The sequence below is a fragment of the Bombina bombina genome, chromosome 2 (assembly GCF_027579735.1).
Source record: "Bombina bombina isolate aBomBom1 chromosome 2, aBomBom1.pri, whole genome shotgun sequence".
NCBI classification, from domain to species: Eukaryota; Metazoa; Chordata; class Amphibia; order Anura; family Bombinatoridae; genus Bombina; species Bombina bombina.
In genome coordinates, this window is record NC_069500.1 from 777,971,088 (window position 1) to 777,992,418 (window position 21,331).

Consider the following 21,331-nt stretch of genomic DNA (forward strand, 5'->3'; position numbering starts at 1 on the left):
CAATCTAATTTATCTTTTCCGACTGTTACCACTACTTCCTAGTGTAGTGGCTCGTATCAAGCAGGCGTCAGTGATACTGATTGCTCCGTCTTGGCCACGAATGGTTTTGGTTTTTTGACTAGTGGCGATGTCATTATCTCCTCCGTGGAAGTTACCTTGTTGCAGGGATCTGCTGACCAAGGTCTTTGTTCATCTATGTCTAGATTCTCTGAGGCTGACTGCATGGAGATTGAACACTTAGTCCTAGCCAAGAGAGTGTTTTCTGAAAGTGTTTTTTTACTTTCATTCAAGCTCGTAGCTAGTTTGTTTGTCGCATCTATCATAAGGTGTGGAGGACCTACTTATTCTGTTCTCCAGGATGAACTATAGAAGGGCTTTTCTGCAAGTCCCCTGAGGGGGACAGATTTCGCCCCTGTCTGTGTTACTGCACAAGAGGTTCGCTGAGCTTCCTGATGTGCAGTCATTTGTTAAGGCTCTGCTAGGATCAGACTTGTGTTTAGATCTATTGCTTCTTTTTGGAGTTTGAATATTGGTCTTTAAGTTTTGCACGGGCTCCGTTGGAGCCTATGCATGAAGTAGACATTAAATTGTCTTGGAAGGTTCCTTTTCTACAGGCTATTGCTTCTGCGCGTAGAGTATCTGTGATTGCTGCCTTGCAATGTGCCCCTCCTTATCTGGCTTTCCATGCTGATAAGGCTGATTTTCTTCCTAAGGTTGTGTCAATTTGTAACATCAATCTAGAGATTTAATATATTTATTTTAATATATATATTCTGCAGTGTAGGATCCCTCCCCCCTCTACATATTTGCAGCCATCTTGGGTACTGGCAGTTGTACCCAGTTTGCTAAATTTTTCTGTAGTGTAGCTGCCCCCCCTCAATTCCCTCCCCCCTCCCAGATCCTTTTCCCAACGTTTTATCCCCCTTTCCCTCCTTCCCTTTCACTTAGTGTTCCATAGTGTAGCGGTCCCACCCGCTCCCCTGTGCATGCTCCCGCCCCTCTTTTCCCCACGGCACTCACTGGAAATCCTCCAGCGATGGACCGCCCACCCCCCTCCCTGCTATGGCTCCCACCCACCAACGATCGGCACCATTGCTGGCCGATGCAGAGAGGGCCACCGAGTGGCTCCCTCTGCATTGAATGCTTAGCAAAGGGTATTGCACGATGCATCAACATCGAGGCATTGCTGCAATACCCTGAAATCGTCTGGAAGCGATCACGATCACTTCCAGCGCTTGAAACCCCAGAGGACGTGCCAGGCATGTCCTTGGTCGTTAACGACTGTTATTTGTAGGATGTGCCTGGCACGTCCTCGGTCGTTATGGGGTTAAAGAGGCATGAAGGTTTAAAGGAATATTAACCCAACATTTTTATTTTATGATACAGATAGAGCATGCCTTTTTAAACGACTTTCTAATTTACTTCTTTATCCATTTTCTTCGTTCTCTTGGCATCTTTTTTTGAAAAGCAACAGGACATAAGTTTAGGAGCCGACTTATTTCTGGAGCACTATTTGGCAGCAGTTTTGCAAGAATGTTATCCATTTGCAAGAGCACTAGATGGCAGCACTATTTCCTGTCATGAAGTATCACCTAGGTTTCAACTCAACACAGAATATCATGGGAACAAAGCAAATTTGATAATAGAAGTAAATTGAAAACTTGTTTTAAAATTGTCTGCTCTGTTTGAATCACAAAGGAAAATTTGTAGGTTTCATATCCCTTTAAAAAGTTTCCAGTTTACTTATTTTGCTTTGTTCCATTGGTATCCTTGGTTGACAAATATACTCTAGTAGTCTGTTGTCATTGGCTCACCCGATGTGTTCAGTCATAGTAGTGCGTTACTGCTCCTTCAACAAAGAATACCAAGAGAATTAAGAAAATTTGATAATAAAAGTACATTTGAGAATTAAACTGTATGATCTATCTGAATAACGAAAGAAAACACATTTTGGCTTTGTGTCCCTTTAAAAAAAAAAAAAAAAAAAAAATTAATTTTTGTTTAATTCTGTATTTTGGAAGCACAGAACTGTGACTTTTTCAATGGCAATATAGCCTTGTTGTCTGTATGAAAACACAACTTGTGTTCACAGCAATTAACTATTAACTTTTTTTGTCTTTTTTTCTCTCTCCAGAAATAGACCAGTTAGATCACTATGATGCTGATACCACCCTTCAGCTGGAACCTGAGGATTTCCATGAGGTAAGCAGAGCATTAGGCATAGTTAGTACATTTTAGATGTTTCAGGAAGCTAAATACGCATCATATACGTTGTTTTAATCTTGCCCAGCTGCTCAGCTGTCCGTAGCTATTCATCTGCTTTTGTTTTAGACTTTTAAGGGTTGAGCACAATCCTTTATAAAAACTTATCAAATGATTGATCTACACAAATCCCTATAGTGTGTTTCTCTTGATAATCATTAGATACATTTTTCTACCACCTTAAAGGGACCCCTGTTGGAAATTTCAAAACACCACATTAAACATTTCCTAAAATTACAAAGATCATAATACAATGTATAGAGCAAAAATAATCACTACTACACAATACATAGAAGTACATATTACATACAGAGACAATCCTTATTAAAGGAAATATAAAATAAAACCGGTTCCAATCATTTTCCCTGTTCATTCCTTTGGGAAACAGAGCTTCATGTTTATATGTCCTGAAGGCCCACAGAAGCCCGAAACGATCGTCTGGGGTTGTCATGTTCCTTGTTCAAAGGAGACTTGCCTGGTATTTCGCGGCTGGACTGACCTTACTTGGCTGGATCAGACTGATATACTTTAGGAAAGTTTTCCTTTGTGAAAAGCACAACTGGGCTAAAAGAGGCTGCTCCTAAGTGGTAACTTAGCTGTTCCTTCCTGGTAGAACGCTTCTCTCTTTGTATGCAAAATATTTGTCCTGAAGACCTTCCATTTCTTTAAAAGGAGATTCCTATTGCCTCCTCATCTAGGAGCTGGAACATGGTCTATACCTGAAATCTCAATTGTGTGATAAGGTGTCCTTTAGATAAAAATGATGAGCTACTTGGGTAGTAAAATCCCCCCTCCTAATAGTAGACTAATGTTGTATGATTTTCTATCATACCCTCTGTGAGGCCTTGCCCATATAAATCATACCACATGGACTATTAATCAAATAAAACACGTGGTATTACAGGTAAAATACCCATTGATTTTATATGCATGTCCTAATCTTGGATAAACAAATTCTTCTCCCTTAAAGGAACATAAAACCCTATTTTTTTCTAGAACATATGTTGTAGAACATACATTTTCTCCAACATAGGTGTGTCCGGTCCACGGCGTCATCCTTACTTGTGGGATATTCTCCTCCCCAACAGGAAATGGCAAAGAGCCCAGCAAAGCTGGTCACATGATCCCTCCTAGGCTCCGCCCACCCCAGTCATTCTCTTTGCCGTTGTACAGGCAACATCTCCACGGAGATGGCTTAGAGTTTTTTAGTGTTTAACTGTAGTTTTTCATTATTCAATCAAGAGTTTGTTATTTTCAAATAGTGCTGGTACGTACTATTTACTCAGAAACAGAAAAGAGATGAAGAATTCTGTTTGTATGAGGAAAATGATTTTAGCAACCGTAACTAAAATCCATGGCTGTTCCACACAGGACTGTTGAGAGCATTAACTTCAGTTGGGGGAACAGTTTGCAGTCCTTTGCTGCTTGAGGTATGACACATTCTAACAAGACGATGTAATGCTGGAAGCTGTCATTTTCCCTATGGGATCCGGTAAGCCATGTTTATTACGATTGTAAATAAGGGCTTCACAAGGGCTTATTTAGACTGTAGACATTTTTTGGGCTAAATCGATTGATATTAACACTTATTTAGCCTTGAGGAATCATTTATTCTGGGTATTTTGATATAATTATATCGGCAGGCACTGTTTTAGACACCTTATTCTTTAGGGGCTTTCCCAAAGCATAGGCAGAGTCTCATTTTCGCGCCGGTGTTGCGCACTTGTTTTTGAGAGGCATGGCATGCAGTCGCATGTGAGAGGAGCTCTGATACTGATAAAAGACTTCTGAAGGCATCATTTGGTATCGTATTCCCCTTGGGTTTGGTTGGGTCTCAGCAAAGCAGATACCAGGGACTGTAAAGGGGTTAAAGCTTAAAACGGCTCCGGTTCCGTTATTTTAAGGGTTAAAGCTTCCAAAATTGGTGTGCAATATTTTCAAGGCTTTAAGACACTGTGGTGAAAGTTTGGTGAATTTTGAACAATTCCTTCATGTTTTTTCGCAATTGCAGTAATAAAGTGTGTTCAGTTTAAAATTTAAAGTGACAGTAACGGTTTTATTTCAAAACGTTTTTTGTACTTTCTTATCAAGTTTATGCCTGTTTAACATGTCTGAACTACCAGATAGACTGTGTTCTGAATGTGGGGAAGCCAGAATTCCTATTCATTTAAATAAATGTGATTTATGTGATAATGACAATGATGCCCAAAATGATTCCTCAAGTGAGGGGAGTAAGCATGGTACTGCATCATTCCCTCCTTCGTCTACACGAGTCTTGCCCACTCAGGAGGCCCCTAGTACATCTAGCGCGCCAATACTCCTTACTATGCAACAATTAACGGCTGTAATGGATAATTCTGTCAAAAACATTTTAGCCAAAATGAACCCTTGTCAGCGTAAGCGTGGATGCTCTGTTTTAGTTACTGAAGAGCATGACGACGCTGATATTAATATCTCTGAAGGGCCCCTAACCCAATCTGAGGGAGCCAGGGAGGTTTTGTCTGAGGGAGAAATTACTGATTTAGGGAACATTTCTCAGCAGGCTGAATCTGATGTGATTACTTTTAAATTTAAATTGGAACATCTCCGCATTTTGCTTAAGGAGGTATTATCCACTCTGGATGATTGTGAAAATTTGGTCATCCCAGAGAAACTATGTAAAATGGACAAGTTCCTAGAGGTGCCGGGGCTCCCAGAAGCTTTTCCTATACCCAAGCGGGTGGCGGACATTGTTAATAAAGAATGGGAAAGGCCCGGTATTCCTTTCGTCCCTCCCCCCATATTTAAAAAATTGTTTCCTATGGTCGACCCCAGAAAGGACTTATGGCAGTCAGTCCCCAAGGTCGAGGGAGCGGTTTCTACTTTAAACAAACGCACCACTATTCCCATAGAGGATAGTTGTGCTTTCAAAGATCCTATGGATAAAAAATTAGAAGGTTTGCTTAAAAAGATGTTTGTTCAGCAGGGTTACCTTCTACAACCCATTTCATGCATTGTCCCTGTCACTACAGCCGCATATTTCTGGTTTGATGAACTGATTAAGGTGCTCGATAGTGACTCTCCTCCTTATGAGGAGATTATGGACAGAGTCAATGCTCTCAAATTGGCTAATTCTTTCACTCTAGACGCCTCTTTGCAATTGGCTAAGTTAGCGGCTAAGAATTCTGGGTTTGCTATTGTGGCGCGCAGAGCGCTTTGGTTGAAATCTTGGTCGGCTGATGCGTCTTCCAAGAACAAGCTACTAAACATTCCTTTCAAGGGGAAAACGCTGTTTGGTCCTGACTTGAAAGAGATTATCTCTGATATCACTGGGGGTAAGGGCCATGCCCTTCCTCAGGATCGGCCTTTCAAGGCAAAAAATAGACCTAATTTTCGTCCCTTTCGTAAAAACGGACCAGCCCAAGGTGCTACGTCCTCTAAGCAAGAGGGTAATACTTCTCAGGCCAAGCCAGCTTGGAGACCAATGCAAGGCTGGAACAAGGGAAAGCAGGCAAAGAAACCTGCCACTGCTACCAAGACAGCATGAAATATCGGCCCCCGATCCGGGACCGGATCTGGTGGGGGGCAGACTCTCTCTCTTCGCTCAGGCTTGGGCAAGAGATGTTCTGGATCCTTGGGCGCTAGAAATAGTCTCCCAGGGTTATCTTCTGGAATTCAAGGGACTTCCCCCAAGGGGAAGGTTCCACAGGTCTCAGTTGTCTTCAGACCACATAAAAAGACAGGCGTTCTTACATTGTGTAGAAGACCTGTTAAAAATGGGAGTGATTCATCCTGTTCCATTGAGAGAACAAGGGATGGGGTTCTACTCCAATCTGTTCATAGTTCCCAAAAAAGAGGGAACGTTCAGACCAATCCTAGATCTCAAGATCTTAAACAAATTTCTCAAGGTCCCATCTTTCAAGATGGAAACCATTCGAACTATCCTTCCTTCCATCCAGGAAGGTCAATTCATGACCACGGTGGATTTAAAGGATGCGTATCTACATATTCCTATCCACAAGGAACATCATCGGTTCCTAAGGTTTGCATTCCTGGACAAACATTACCAGTTCGTGGCGCTTCCTTTCGGATTAGCCACTGCTCCAAGGATTTTCACAAAGGTACTAGGGTCCCTTCTAGCTGTGCTAAGACCAAGGGGCATTGCAGTTGTACCTTACCTGGACGACATTCTGATCCACTAGGGCTGTGGCTTCCACATGGGCCTTCAAGAACGAGGCTTCTGTTGATCAGATATGTAGGGCAGCGACTTGGTCTTCACTGCACACTTTTACCAAATTTTACAAGTTTGATACTTTTGCTTCTTCTGAGGCTATTTTTGGGAGAAAGGTTTTGCAAGCCGTGGTGCCTTCCATTTAGGTGACCTGATTTGCTCCCTCCCTTCATCCGTGTCCTAAAGCTTTGGTATTGGTTCCCACAAGTAAGGATGACGCCGTGGACCGGACACACCTATGTTGGAGAAAACAGAATTTATGTTTACCTGATAAATTTCTTTCTCCAACGGTGTGTCCGGTCCACGGCCCGCCCTGGTTTTTTAATCAGGTCTGATAATTTATTTTCTTTAACTACAGTCACCACGGTACCATATGGTTTCTCCTATGCTATTATTCCTCCTTAACGTCGGTCGAATGACTGGGGTGGGCGGAGCCTAGGAGGGATCATGTGACCAGCTTTGCTGGGCTCTTTGCCATTTCCTGTTGGGGAGGAGAATATCCCACAAGTAAGGATGACGCCGTGGACCGGACACACCGTTGGAGAAAGAAATTTATCAGGTAAACATAAATTCTGTTTTTAAACAACTTTCCAATTTACTTCTATTATCAAAGTTTCTTCATTTTCTTGTTATACTTTGCTGAAAAGCAGGAATGTAAGCTCAGGAGTGTGCACCTGTCTGCAGCCCTATATGGCAGTGGTTTGCAACAGTTATACATTAGCAAGAGCATTAGATGCTTCATGCATGTGCATGTTACCTACCTAGGTATCTCTTCAACAAAGAATAACACGAAAACAAAGTAAATTTGATAGTAGACTAAAATTGGAAACCTTTTTTAACACTGTATTTTCTATCTGAATAATGAAAGAAAAATGTTGGGTATCCAAACACTTTAACATGATTACTACAAAAAATATTTTACACTTTCTGTAATAATTCTTGTTAAAACTAATTATATAAGCTGCAGCAGTAGTGTTCCTCACAATAAAAATGAACTAGTGCAGTAGTATTATATGTATGTCTGAACTTGTAAAGATATATCAATTCTTCATATTATTTAGCTTGAGAATACATAGATACTATTTGCTACACAGTATCACAAATCTCTTAAAGGGACACTAAACCCAATTTTTTTTCCCCATGATTCAGAAAGAGAATACAAATTTAAACAACAATCCAATTTACTTCTATTATTTATTTTGCTTCATTTTTTAGATATCCTTAGTTGAAGAGAAAGCAATGCACATGGGTGAGCCAATCACATGAGACTTCTAAGTGCAGCAACCAATAAGCAGCTACTGGGCCTATCTAGATATGCTTTTCAGCAAAGAATATCAAGAGAATAAAACAAATTAGATAATAAAAGTAAATTAGAAAGTTGTTTAAAATCGCATGCTCTTTCTATATCATGAAAGAAAAAATAATGGGTTTCATGTCCCTTTAATAAGCATAAACTGAATGAAATCTGCTAAACAGATAGGAGGATTTAACTCCAAATAGGTAATGACATAATAACACATACTGGATTAAATAAACACAATAAATAATCCACATTGAAGATCTAGTATATTGCGGTATTTACAAGTTAATTTTTGTAGGGAAGATGTGAAAGTGTTTGTTTCTCTTAAAATTGAGATAAATTAAGACATCCGTTGGTATCTCTCATATTGCAAACTAAATATTCCATATTGAATATGCCGCTAAGCGCTGATTACATTAATAAATATAAAAAGTTTAATAAGTTAGTACTTTATACTTATGTGAATAGCTATGAGTATCCAAAAGGTTGAATAAAAGGATGTGGTTAATTACCTTTAAACGTTTGAAATAAATGAAGGTGTAGACAGGTCAACTGGTATGCAGTGACCCGGTGCGCATTCGCACGAAACGCGTCTGAGTGTGACTCTCTTCACAACCTGTTCGGTGTGGTGATCGTATATTTTTCTTCATAAATGGAAAGAGTCCACAGCTGCATTCATTACTTTTGGGAATTCAGTACCTGGCCACCAGGAGGAGGCAAAGACACCCCAGCCAAAGGCTTAAATACTCCTCCCCTCATCCCACAGGCATTCTTTGCCTTTCGTCCCAGGAGGAAGTTTTCGATATGGAGGGTAGTATTCTTCGGCATGGGACTGAAGTTTTAAGTAGTCCTGTCAGCCTCTCAGTGAGAGAATGGGTGAAAGTTAGAGTCTGGAGATGCAGGCAGAGTCTTTCTGTGAATCCATCCCGACTCATATTAACAGTTCCACAAGCAATCAGCATTGACGAGTTTCAATGCCTGATTTTTTTCTCTCAAGTCCATGGCAGAGGCAACGCTACTATCTGTCACACTTGAAGGGCCGTGTTCCTGTTCCACGGCGTAGATTCCGGTATGATCTTTTCATTTTACTTTCATCATGCATGTATTGTAATTACAACTGTTTTTCCGAGAGGGGCTACAATCTTCCGGGGATAACTTTCACATAGGGTCTCAGTGAGGCTCCTTTTTGTATCTAGGAATCAAGGGTTAATATTGAACAGGGGGGTTTATAATCATGTTTGTTTTTTTTTGTTTTTTTTTCAAACAACTTTATTGAAAATAAAGAAGTAACATACAAGAAGTGGGAGACGCAGCTCCTCCAATTTACATGTTCAACAGTTGTCATAAATTTTCTTGAATTTGTGAATAAGCGAACAAAAACTTATGTTCATAAGAATTTATAAAATGAGTTTAAATGAAAAAATGGGGGAAGGGAATTTCAAGGGAAAGAAAAAGAGGGGTATTGGTGGACGAGTCCTGTCCCGCCTGCAACCAATTGGAGATGTCTATATAGGATTACTTTGTGTGTATGTAAGTTTCCCAGGTTTGAGACATTTCTGCATAAGTTTCCATTTTTGCATTTTTGAGGTAATAATATTCTTCAAGTTCTAAAAGGTCTGTAACTTTTTCAACCCACATACCCAGTGAAGGGCTTTTATTACTTTTCCAGTTTTTGGCTGTTAGTTGTTTTGCTCCATTTGTCATTACCATAAATAATCGTAAATAAGGTTTATGTTTAATATTTGGGGGTTTATTTAGAAGCCATATCATGGGGTCTAGGGGGAGCACAATCTCCAGAATAGTTTCTATTTCCTTAACTACCTGTCGCCAGAAATGTTGAATGTCGTTACACCACCACCACATATGTTCATCATTACTATTCACGTGTCCGCATCTCCAACACGTGTTTGGGTGGGAGCGAAATAATAATGTGTAGTTTCTTTGGGGTAAAATACCACCTGTGTAGTAGTTTGAAATTGAGTTCTAGGATAGAGGATGAAATAGAGGATTTTCTAGTGGCTTGTAGAATGGAATTACTCGTTTGGGGTGGTATGATAATACCTAGATCTGCTTCCCATTTTTCTAGAAATGGGGTTATATACCCCAGAGGTTTCTGGGACAATAGTTTATAAATCATGGATAATGTGTGTCTAAGTGGTGGTGTTTGTACGCATAAGGATTCAAAGTTTGTCAACGGTCTTGTCAAGTTATTGCTGTCTTTGTGTTTAAGTATGTAGTTTCTAGCTCGTTGGTATGTGAACCAATTGGAGAAACATTTGTGACCATCTGCAATCAGATCTGATTGTGTGCGAATTGATTCATTTGCGATCATGATCCGTACTGCTATGTCTGTAGCCTGGTTTACTGGATCTATCGTGGTAGCAGACGGGCGCAATATGAATTCCCCATTCTCCAGGAGGGACGTCAATGGAGATGGTTTGGAAGAGATAAATAAAGATGTGTTAATGACTTTGTCCCATGTCCGGAATGTCTCACTCGTTATCGGGTTACTATCTGTTTTTAGATGGAGCTTGTTGGAAATATCCCAACACAGTCTACCTAGGTGAGGTTTTTGGTGTATTAGATGTTTTAAGGGGACCCAGCGCTTGTGCTGGTAGTGAATGTTCCAGTCCACAACCCTCTGTAAAACTATTGCCTGTCTATACAATTCAAGATTTGGAACTCCCATTCCCCCCTGAGATCTGGGTGAGTACATTATGTTTTGATTTATTCTAGGTGGCTTTCTGTTCCAAATGTAGTCATTAAATGCTTTTTGTATAGAAGGTAAGTAAGTTTTGGGCAATGGGATGGGTAGTGTTTGTAGCTATTAGAGTATTCTTGGGAAAATATTCATTTTGATAACTTCTATACGTCCCAACCAAGATATCTGTTTAGATCTCCATGAGGAGAGGTCATTTATAATTGTCCGTTTAAGAGGGATGTAGTTCATAGTGAACATGTCGTCATAGGTTGGCGCAAGTTTGACCCCTAGATATTTAAGTGAGGGCTAACACCATGAAAATGATGTGAATCGCTTTATGTTCTGCATGTCATGTTTGTTCACGTTTATATTTAGAATTTCAGATTTGGACGTGTTAATGGTGAAATTTGAAAGTGTGTGAAAAATCTCAAGTTCCTGATTTAATTGTGGGATTGACTCTTCGGGAGCTGTGATGGAGAAAAGCATATCGTCTGCGAAAAGAGAGACTTTGTATTGTTGTGTGCCAATGTTAATACCATGGATTTGTGGGTTATTCCTAATACTAGTTGCTAACGTCTCTATCACACAGGTAAACAAGAGAGGTGAAAGGGGGCATCCCTGACGCGTCCCATTTGTTATAGTAAAGGGGTCAGATAAGGATCCATTTATCAGGATGCGTGCACTCGGCTGAGAGTAGAGTGAGAAAATGCGAGATATTACTTGGGGGCCTAGACACATCTGCGATAGAGTGGCTTTTAGGAAGTCCCAGGCTATGCGGTCGAAAGCCTTTTCGGCATCGGTTGATAAGAACAGGGAAGGGATATTTTTTTTGGTGATATAATGGATAAGGTGTAATGCTCTTACCATATTATCTTTCGCCTCACGACCCGGGACAAATCCAACTTGGTCTGAATGTATAATATAATCATGTTTGTTACGTGATTCTGTCTGCTGCTGTGTAGTGTTGCTTCGGCTCACGGCTATTTTGGAACATAACGGCCTATGTCTTGTGACGCAGTCTTTTAGGTCGGGCGTGCTTTTGCATGGACTGCGCGGTTTACCTCGTGACTTAATTTCCGTTTTCCTGATTGTGCGGTGACTGAGAAATACTGGTCCGCTAGTGTCTCGTTGTCTGGAGGCAGCAGTGTCCCAGTTATGGAGGATTCTTGGAGATGGATGTCTGATTCAGACTCTTCTTGCGAAGAATACGAATTGGCCCGGGTGATACATGCCCATCAGTTATGTTCCAAATGCTGTTTTAGAGTGCTCTGTTCCTCGGGATCGGGGAATCGGGTGCCCACTGATCCATCCGTCTCTGGGGATTCCATTTCTCACAAGACGAGTTCCCTACCATCAACTCTTACTATGCATGCAGGTAACCCAAATGCTACTTATCCTTTCTAGGGAGTGTGGCCTGTTCCCACCGGAGGTTACAACACGGTTCAGCATGGAAATATCTTTGGCGCCGGCACATCTGCACCTCCCAGGAGTGTGCTTACTATATTGTCTGTGTTTCGTTAACCTGGTCCAGTTCAGCCTTCCGGGGGAGCAATTACCCCTGAGGCCTCAGGGGGTCAACCTTCGGGCCCGGTGTTTCCTTTTGTCCCAGCGGAGGTATGTTGCACCTTTCATTATAGACTGGCGCGCCTTTGTGTCCTACTAAGGCACATTTTTAGCATTGCTGGAGGATCCCACTCTTAATAAGTCTTGGGATTCTCAGTCTTAATCTTCGACTGGCTTGCATACATAGACATAAGTGGATGAAGTAATCTTTTTATAGTCTTATTGTTATTTGTGTATCCTTTTCCAGTTATGAGCTTGGAAGTCTCAGACCCCTGTTGGGCTGGTCCTGCAGGTCTGTCCGTTCTTCCTGAGCGATAACCTATGGGTTGCCTTATCTTTTATTTTCATCTGGTGATCTAAAGCTCATGTTGTGGTGTGATGTTTCCTTCGTGAACTTTCCTCTGGAATTGATACTCGCGATTTTGTGGTTGCAGTGTTTACAAAAGTCTATCTGACACTTCTTATCCCTCCATCATCGGGGGAGACTCTATGTGGCCTTGACAGTGCTGGGGCCCTTGGTTTCAGGCTGATCCTGACTGGGTAAAAATCCTTCTGTCCTTGAGGCCTAGTTCAGACACGTGGCACCATTTTATGTTCGGTTGGTCTGGTGAGGGTGCCTAGTGATCACAATGTGATTTGTGTGGTTGTCTTGTTTTATTTTACAAGCTTCAACTAGCATCCTGAGAGAACTTGAGGGTCATTGGTTGCTTAGGGGCATGGGGGATTTGTTCAGTCCTCATTCGCCTTTCAACCTAGTGGGCTAGGACTCGGTTGAGATCCGCGTCGACATGCTCAGTCGTTTCCGAATTTTTCGGGAAGTAGAGTGTTACTTCCCGTTGTGGGTTGGAGGCTTGGAGGATTTAGGTCCTTCATACCGCTGTTCTTACGGTTTTGCATTTCGTGGTCTCTTTGGAAGTTTCCTTTTAGGACTTGTTCTTTTTTAGAGTATCTCTTCATTGGGTCGAAACTTTCTGGACTTTGGTTTTTCTGGCGGCTTCGGGATGCTTTTTATTCTTCTCCCTTGGGTGTGGTCCTCTGGAACGTTAATCTGACAGGATTATGGAGACTAGCCTTTCTTTCTACTCTCTTTCGGGCGACTCTGTTCTCGTTTTAATTTGGGCCTTTGGGCTCTAGAGAAATTGCATGATTTTGTTGCGGCCTAGTACCTTGCTTGGGGGGGGGGGTGTTGACCTACTGTTATGGGTGTTCTCTTCCCTTTGGGCTGGGAATTACGAATGAGTCCTATACCCGTTCTCCCTGTGAGGTCTGATTTGCTTCAGATGGGGTATCTTGTGTTCCCTGAGGGTGTCATTCGTTTTAGGACGATTCTGGGTCCCGGGTCCAAAGTTCTTGTCTTAGATCCTTCTTGGATGTCTGGAGACTTATGATCTGGTGGACTGGTTCGGGACAACCCAGTTTTTTTCAGGGACCCTATGTTGCGACATAAGCGCTAGCTCATTGGGCTTGCAAGCAGGTAGGCCAGAGTTCACATCTACCTTTGGGTACTGGTCATAAACTTTAAGGCCTGACTTGTCCTTCAGATGGAGTGTGCGCCTCTATGGGGAGTTTTTTTTCTCTGTTAGGTCAACAGTGGTGTCTGGATGATTTTTCATTCGGTCCGTGTTTTGATCATACTAGGGCTTCATGTCTTGTGGACATGTATGGTGTTCTTATCTGTGCCCTTCCCTTTGGAGGGGATAGTTTATCTTCCTTATGAGTTAGGGTTTCCTCTCTCTGGAGGGTCTCTGTCCTGCCCTGTGTGTAGGAGGTTGGATCAGGTGGCTTATTTCTGTAAGGGGCAGCATCTGCTGCTCTGTGGGCTCTGTTCCACATGTTGGAAATTGATCTCTCTACGTAGAGACTGTCTAAGAGAGTTGTAACAGGTGTTCCTACGGATCTATTGCACTTTTCTCTGTTCTAGGTCCTAGGGGGTTCTCCTTGGGAGTGCTTATTTTGGAGGAGCGGATTGGGTTGGCACCGGAGCTCTGTTGGGGTGGGTGAGTCCCCTCTCTTTCTTTCCATTCCTTGGGGGGTTGGGGTCTTTCTGTCCCCCTGTCTATCAGACATGTCTGTCGCTTGGGCTGGTGTGGTGTTGGAGCAAGATCTGAGATCTGTTGCTCTATTTCGTTCTCGGAGCATTCGAGGTACAGTAAGCCTTTTTGATGTTTCTCCTTTCTCCACATTCAAGATTTGTGGAAAGGACTGGCGGCTATTAGATAGCCTGCGGTTTTATCAGCTGGTTAGTGGATACTTAGCAATCTGAAGGATTCTATCTTCAGCTGCTTTCTACTTGCCCTGCAAGTATTTAAGTTTCAGAGTCATCTTTAAATGACTGCAGTGTTTTTGCTTCAGGTGTGTTTCGTCAGACCTATCTGAGCTTGCTGCACAAGGTTTCGTTCTGAATATTTCGGTATTCTGAGATGCCTTTTTGCGACTTGGGGACCTTCGTCTTCAGTTGTTCCTAGAGTGCGGTTGCACTGTGTTAGAGGCAGATCCTCTCTCTGTTTCAGACTTCCCGGCCTTATCTGTATTTCTGGGGTCTGGGCGTTGTCTCCCCTTGTTTCTATGAGACTGGTTGGGTCTCTGTTAGCCTGACCCGGTTTCTCAAGTTTTTGCTCTGTGTTTTTTCTGGAAGTTCCTTATGCGAGCTGGAAGCTAGCTCAGCATACTAATGCACTGTAGCAAATCTAGGGATTTAAGTTTGATCCCTGGCGACGTCTACTCAGCCTTTCCTCCTTTCGAGGTTGATAAAATGAGCAGCATTGAGTCCCTGCTTTGTGGAAGAATATGGTAGTTTGTTCCCTTTCTTTAGTAAGGGGTGTGTTGTTTGGAGACCGACTGCTGGGGACGGTGTCTCTTGGAGGCTGTTGACTCAGTCGAGTCTAATTCCTGCGGTCTCGAGGCTGTGGACTATCCGCGGGTCAGTGTCCTTGGGCTTTTTTCTTTTCTCAAAGTTGTTCTCAGCTTCGGGCGAAGCAGGATTTTGTTGGGTAGGGGTTTTCAGGCCTGGTGCTCTCAGAATGAGCCGCCTCTTGGACCCTCCCCTTTTTGCATTCAGTGTCCTCTATAGCTTGGGTTTTGTTTTCCCAAAAGTAATGAATGCAGCTTTGGACTCTTTCCATTTATGAACAAAAACTTAAATTATGCTTACCTGATAATTTTCTTTTCTTCAGATGGAAAGAGTCCACAGCTCCACGTCCGTATTTTTTCTGTGGGGCGTCTTTTATTTTTGTTGTTCTGGCACCTTTTCATCCTGATGTTTCTTCTACTGTTCCTTGTCCCTCGGCAGAATGACTGGGGGATGAGGGAAGTGGGAGGAGTATTTAAGCCTTTTCCTGGTGGCCAGGTTCTGATTTCCTAAAAGTAATGAATGCAGCTGTGGACTCTTTCCATCAGAAGATTTTTTTTTTTTATCAAGTAAGCATAATTTAAGTTTTTGTTTTTAATATGAAGCATTAAACTTTTTGGATTTTACTTTCCTGTGTGGATTGCCTTTGATGTTGCAGTGCGCTTTACTTTGTGACGACATTGAAGTGATGCATTCAAATGAATGTGTCACTTTGATTTTCCTTTTTAAAGATAATGCAATTTCATGCACATTAGAACTGTGATAGACAATTCACACAATGCTCCCCATGACAAGTGTCAGATTCTACTGTGTAATTATTTTACTTCTTAATTTTAATCTTATTATAACATGGTATAACTGTATGCTTTGTCAGGATAGCTTGCTGATTGTAGACATTTGCCATAATGTCTTGAACATATGGAGTTGGGAAATCCATATTGATTACAGCAGCTTCTTGTTTGTTCATCTTTCAAGCATAATGTTTAAATGATTTAGCTGCGTCTTTTAATTGTATTTATTGTGTAAATTCTGAATTATTTAAACAAGGTTTGCAACACAATCTAACTGAATATATCATTAAAAAAATATCAAAATGCACTCATTATTTTTGTTGTTTTTACTGTAAAATACCAAGTTTTTGTGGGACCACTGTACTTGTCCCCATGCTTTCTCAAGAGACTATGAAATTCTGTACCTTTTCCTACAGAATGTTGTAGATTGACTAAATCATCTACATACTAGAAAGTGATTGCTTAGGGCAGTAGACAAGCTCGCTCACAGCTCGACTTAATTGGCAGCAATTAAGGGAGATAAGGTAAACATGCAGTATGTTCAGGTAGTTTTGCAAGCCATCAATAAATTATTTTAAATATTTTTTAAAATATTTTATTATTTATGTAGATTGTTTGCAGTTCAATGTTTAATGCCTCTTTAATTCAAGCCTTAAGATTACTTTTTTATCTTTAACAGACCTGTATTTCTAGTACACCTTCAAGAAAAAAACCTGGCGAGAGTGACTTTGAAACTATCAAATTGATCAGCAATGGAGCATACGGGTAATTTAGCTGGATAATTCTAGCATGGAGTTTATTTGTGTCTGCAAATGTTATCTACTTATAATACAAGAAGGGAGAGGTACTCACCTAAAACGATACCTACTTATAATAGCTTGTGCTATGGTACCCACTACCAGACAAGGATTCTCCTGTAGTTTATCATTCTGGACCAATCCACAGGCATTCCACCTTTCTAAAAAAAAAAATATATATTTTTTTCTTTTTATTTATTTTTTTCTTCTTCATTGAACCCGAATTGTTTGTTTTGGCCTGAATGTTCCTTCTTGGTGTAGCTCTTTAACTCAACCCTTTTAAGAGAGACCACAGTCTTACTTAACATTTTCAGTATCTGCTCCCATTTGGAGCATGACGATCACTATTATTTTCCATACTTTTTATACTAATGACTTTATTATACCGCATCACTTTTTTTTTTTCTTCTTATTTTAATATTTAAATGGTTTTCCCCCCAAAAGCAAATATAAACTCACTAATTCCCAACAGTACGCTAAGTTATAGTGCATAGGTGTTCTTGTGCATGTTTATGAAAATAACACAGCAAAGCATCTTTTGGTGTTTATCACTCTCCTCTACTAGGTAAAGCCTTTAAGCATATCTATGTATCGAGTGTTAAGAAATACTGAAGCATTTTGGAAACTGCATATTGCTCCTTACATCTTTACCACAGGCTCATAAAGGCTGTCTGTCCTTCTATTTTTTCCAATAGTGCTGTGTACCTAGTCAGGCACAAGGAGACCCGCCAACGATTTGCTATGAAGAAGATAAACAAGCAAAACCTGATCTTGCGCAACCAGATTCAGCAAGTGTTTGTAGAAAGAGACATCCTTACATTTGCTGAGAATCCATTTGTAGTTAGCATGTTCTGCTCATTTGAGACTCGCCGGCATCTGTGCATGGTGATGGAGTATGTAGAAGGTGAATAGATGTTTTACATGTATATTAATTCACATAATCTTTATAAGTATTAGTTTTTTTTTAATCTATTTTTATAAGTCATATAAAACATAACGTATTTTATACAATAGTGGTTAAAAAAAGTTCAGAGTGGCACACTAACTGTTGTGTGCAAGCGATAAGGGTTTTATCGCAGCTCAAGTTGAAAGAAAAAGCAGCCGGGATAGCAAAGGGCTTTAACATAGAGATACATACATATACATGTATATTTATGTGTGTACATGTGTGTGTATATGTGTATATATATATATATATATATATATATATATATATATATATATATATATATATATATATATATATATATATATATATATATATATGGTATATGTATAAATATATATATGTGTGTGTTTGTATGTGTGTGTGTGTATATATATATATATATATAGTGTGTGTGTGTGTGTGTGTATGTAAATGTGTGTGTATATGTATATATATATATGTTTATATATATATATATATATATTGTGTGTATGTAAATGTGTTTATATATGTGTACATATGTATTTATGTATTTGTGTGTGTGTATTTATATGTGTGTATTTTTAGATAGTCCAATAAAAAGGTATAACTGCTCAATGCAATACTCTTGTTATTTTGATAACTATACATTTATAAGATGACAAGCTTTCGAAATAATTTCTTCCTTTTTCAAGTCTAAAGCAATACTGACCAATTTGATGGAATTTACAGATTATATTTTACAACATAGGATGGCTAAAAAGACAAAGTGTTACAGAGGTCTGAATGCAGGGGGTGGAGGGGGTGTTGTAAAAAAATCATGATGGGGGTTTAGGATACAGGCAGATAGTGTCAGTAAAGGATTACAGACAGGGGAAATACATAGTTATACACAAAGCATATACTGACATAAAGTTATATATCAACATAGAATCAATATGTAAAAAGATGTGAAATTAGGTATACAGGGGGAATATAAGAGTCAAAAAAGGAGAAAGGAAAGAAAGAAAAAAAAAAGGGGGAATAATAATAATAATGACAAAAGTGTGGACATAGGCTTACCTGTGTACCTATGCATAGAGTGTGGAATATACAATGTAATTAACTACAGTATATGAAAGTACATTTACAAAAAATTTTGATAATGGGTTAAGAGTCCACATTTAGTTCAGAATTTAGCAAGTTGAAGTGCATTATCATTTTCATTTCAAACGTTTTTCTTTCCATGGTGTTTTTGAAGTTGCCTCTGAGAATCTTGATTTTGAGGTTTTAGATGGAGTGATCAGGTTGGGTGAAATAGTGACCAACAGGGGTGTACAGTATTTTGTTTCACAGTGGTTTTTGATTGAGTGTCTGTGTAAGTTCCACCGAAGGTGCAGTTTTGGCTTTTTTCTCCAATATAACATCCCACTTCACATGCAGTGCAATGTATCATGTATACCACATTTGCAGATAGATATGAATACGCCCCTTTAATGTTATAGCATTTACTCTTGTGATTAGCTGTGCTGCTTTCACAAATGTGTTGACATAGTTTGCAGAGAGCTTTGTTGCAGCGCTTGGTTCCATTCTGGGTGTTCTTTTTATCAAGGGGTAGCTTTCTGTGGACCAGTTTCTGTTTTAGGTTGGGTGGTTGTCTGAGTGCCAGGATAGGGTTTTTTTTTTAAATATTTTTTTGAGTGTGGGATCCTCTAAGAGTAGTGGCTGTAAGTCTTTTATGATTTGTCGTATTCCTTCTACAGCAGGGTTATGTTTGACTACTAGTGGTATACGCGATATGTTTTTCTGTATTGTAGCAAGTGTTCATGTGGGGTATTGAGGGCAGAGTTAATTTGTTTGTTTATAACCCTTGTTTTGAAAACTTTTTCTCTGAATGATTGGGACAGTGTGATGAGGTGTTTATCACAGTCCTTGGTGTCTGAGCAAATTCTGTGATATCTGGTGACTGTGGATTATGGATTTTTTAATGTGATTGAGGTGGGAGCTGGAGCTGTGGAGGTAGCTGCATCTATCTGTGTGTGTTTTTATTTATATGTGTATATATGTATATGTTTTTATATATGTGTTTATGTATTCATATGACTGTACATAGAGATCGATAGAGAGAGAGAGAGAAAGAGATTAACTGTGTATTTACTGTAAATATTTCACATTCCAATGTACGTCACATAGGGGAATATATTCTAAGTATTTTTAAATATATATATATTCCTATATATATTTGTATATATACATACACAGTGTGTGTGTGTGTGTGTGTATATATATATATGTATATATGTGTATGTATATATATATATGTATATATATATATATATATATATATATATATATATATATATATATATATATATATATATATATATATATATATATATATATATACAGGGAGTGCAGAATTATTAGGCAAGTTGTATTTTTGAGGATTAATTTTATTATTGAACAACAACCATGTTCTCAATGAACCCAAAAAACTCATTAATATCAAAGCTGAATAGTTTTGGAAGTAGTTTTTAGTTTGTTTTTAGTTATAGCTATTTTAGGGGGGTATCTGTGTGTGCAGGTGACTATTACTGTGCATAATTATTAGGCAACTTAACAAAAAACAAATATATACCCATTTCAATTATTTATTTTTACCAGTGAAACCAATATAACATCTCAACATTCACAAATATACATTTCTGACATTCAAAAACAAAACAAAAACAAATCAGTGACCAATATAGCCACCTTTCTTTGCAAGGACACTCAAAAGCCTGCCATCCATGGATTCTGTCAGTGTTTTGATCTGTTCACCATCAACATTGCGTGCAGCAGCAACCACAGCCTCCCAGACACTGTTCAGAGAGGTGTACTGTTTTCCCTCCTTGTAAATCTCACATTTGATGATGGACCACAGGTTCTCAATGGGGTTCAGATCAGGTGAACAAGGAGGCCATGTCATTAGATTTTCTTCTTTTATACCCTTTCTTGCCAGCCACGCTGTGGAGTACTTGGACGCGTGTGATGGAGCATTGTCCTGCATGAAAATCATGTTTTTCTTGAAGGATGCAGACTTCTTCCTGTACCACTGCTTGAAGAAGGTGTCTTCCAGAAACTGGCAGTAGGACTGGGAGTTGAGCTTGACTCCATCCTCAACCCGAAAAGGCCCCACAAGCTCATCTTTGATGATACCAGCCCAAACCAGTACTCCACCTCCACCTTGCTGGCGTCTGAGTCGGACTGGAGCGCTCTGCCCTTTACCAATCCAGCCACGGGCCCATCCATCTGGCCCATCAAGACTCACTCTCATTTCATCAGTCCATAAAACCTTAGAAAAATCAGTCTTGAGATATTTCTTGGCCCAGTCTTGACGTTTCAGCTTGTGTGTCTTGTTCAGTGGTGGTCGTCTTTCAGCCTTTCTTACCTTGGCCATGTCTCTGAGTATTGCACACCTTGTGCTTTTGGGCACTCCAGTGATGTTGCAGCTCTGAAATATGGCCAAACTGGTGGCAAGTGGCATCTTGGCAGCTGCACGCTTGACTTTTCTCAGTTCATGGGCAGTTATTTTGCGCCTTGGTTTTTCCACACGCTTCTTGCGACCCTGATGACTATTTTGAATGAAACGCTTGATTGTTCGATGATCACGCTTCAGAAGCTTTGCAATTTTAAGAGTGCTGCATCCCTCTGCAAGATATCTCACTATTTTTAACTTTTCTGAGCCTGTCAAGTCCTTCTTTTGACCCATTTTGCCAAAGGAAAGGAAGTTGCCTAATAATTATGCACACCTGATATAGGGTGTTGATGTCATTAGACCACACCCCTTCTCATTACAGAGATGCACATCACCTAATATGCTTAATTGGTAGTAGGCTTTTGAGCCTATACAGCTTGGAGTAAGACAACATGCATAAAGAGGATGATGTGGTCAAAATACTCATTTGCTTAATAATTCTGCATATATATATAT

General features: G+C 40.0%; 1 protein-coding gene across 1 annotated transcript in view; it reads left to right on the forward strand.

The window, feature by feature from the left end:
* MAST3 (microtubule associated serine/threonine kinase 3) overlaps positions 1 to 21,331 on the forward strand; it is a 308,309-nt gene that overhangs the window by 149,240 nt on the left and 137,738 nt on the right. Inside the window, exons 10-12 of the mRNA XM_053702937.1 lie at positions 2,135 to 2,202; positions 16,355 to 16,440; positions 17,168 to 17,376. Of these exons, the coding sequence (XP_053558912.1) occupies positions 2,135 to 2,202; positions 16,355 to 16,440; positions 17,168 to 17,376 (363 nt within the window). The remainder of the gene's footprint in view (positions 1 to 2,134; positions 2,203 to 16,354; positions 16,441 to 17,167; positions 17,377 to 21,331) is intronic.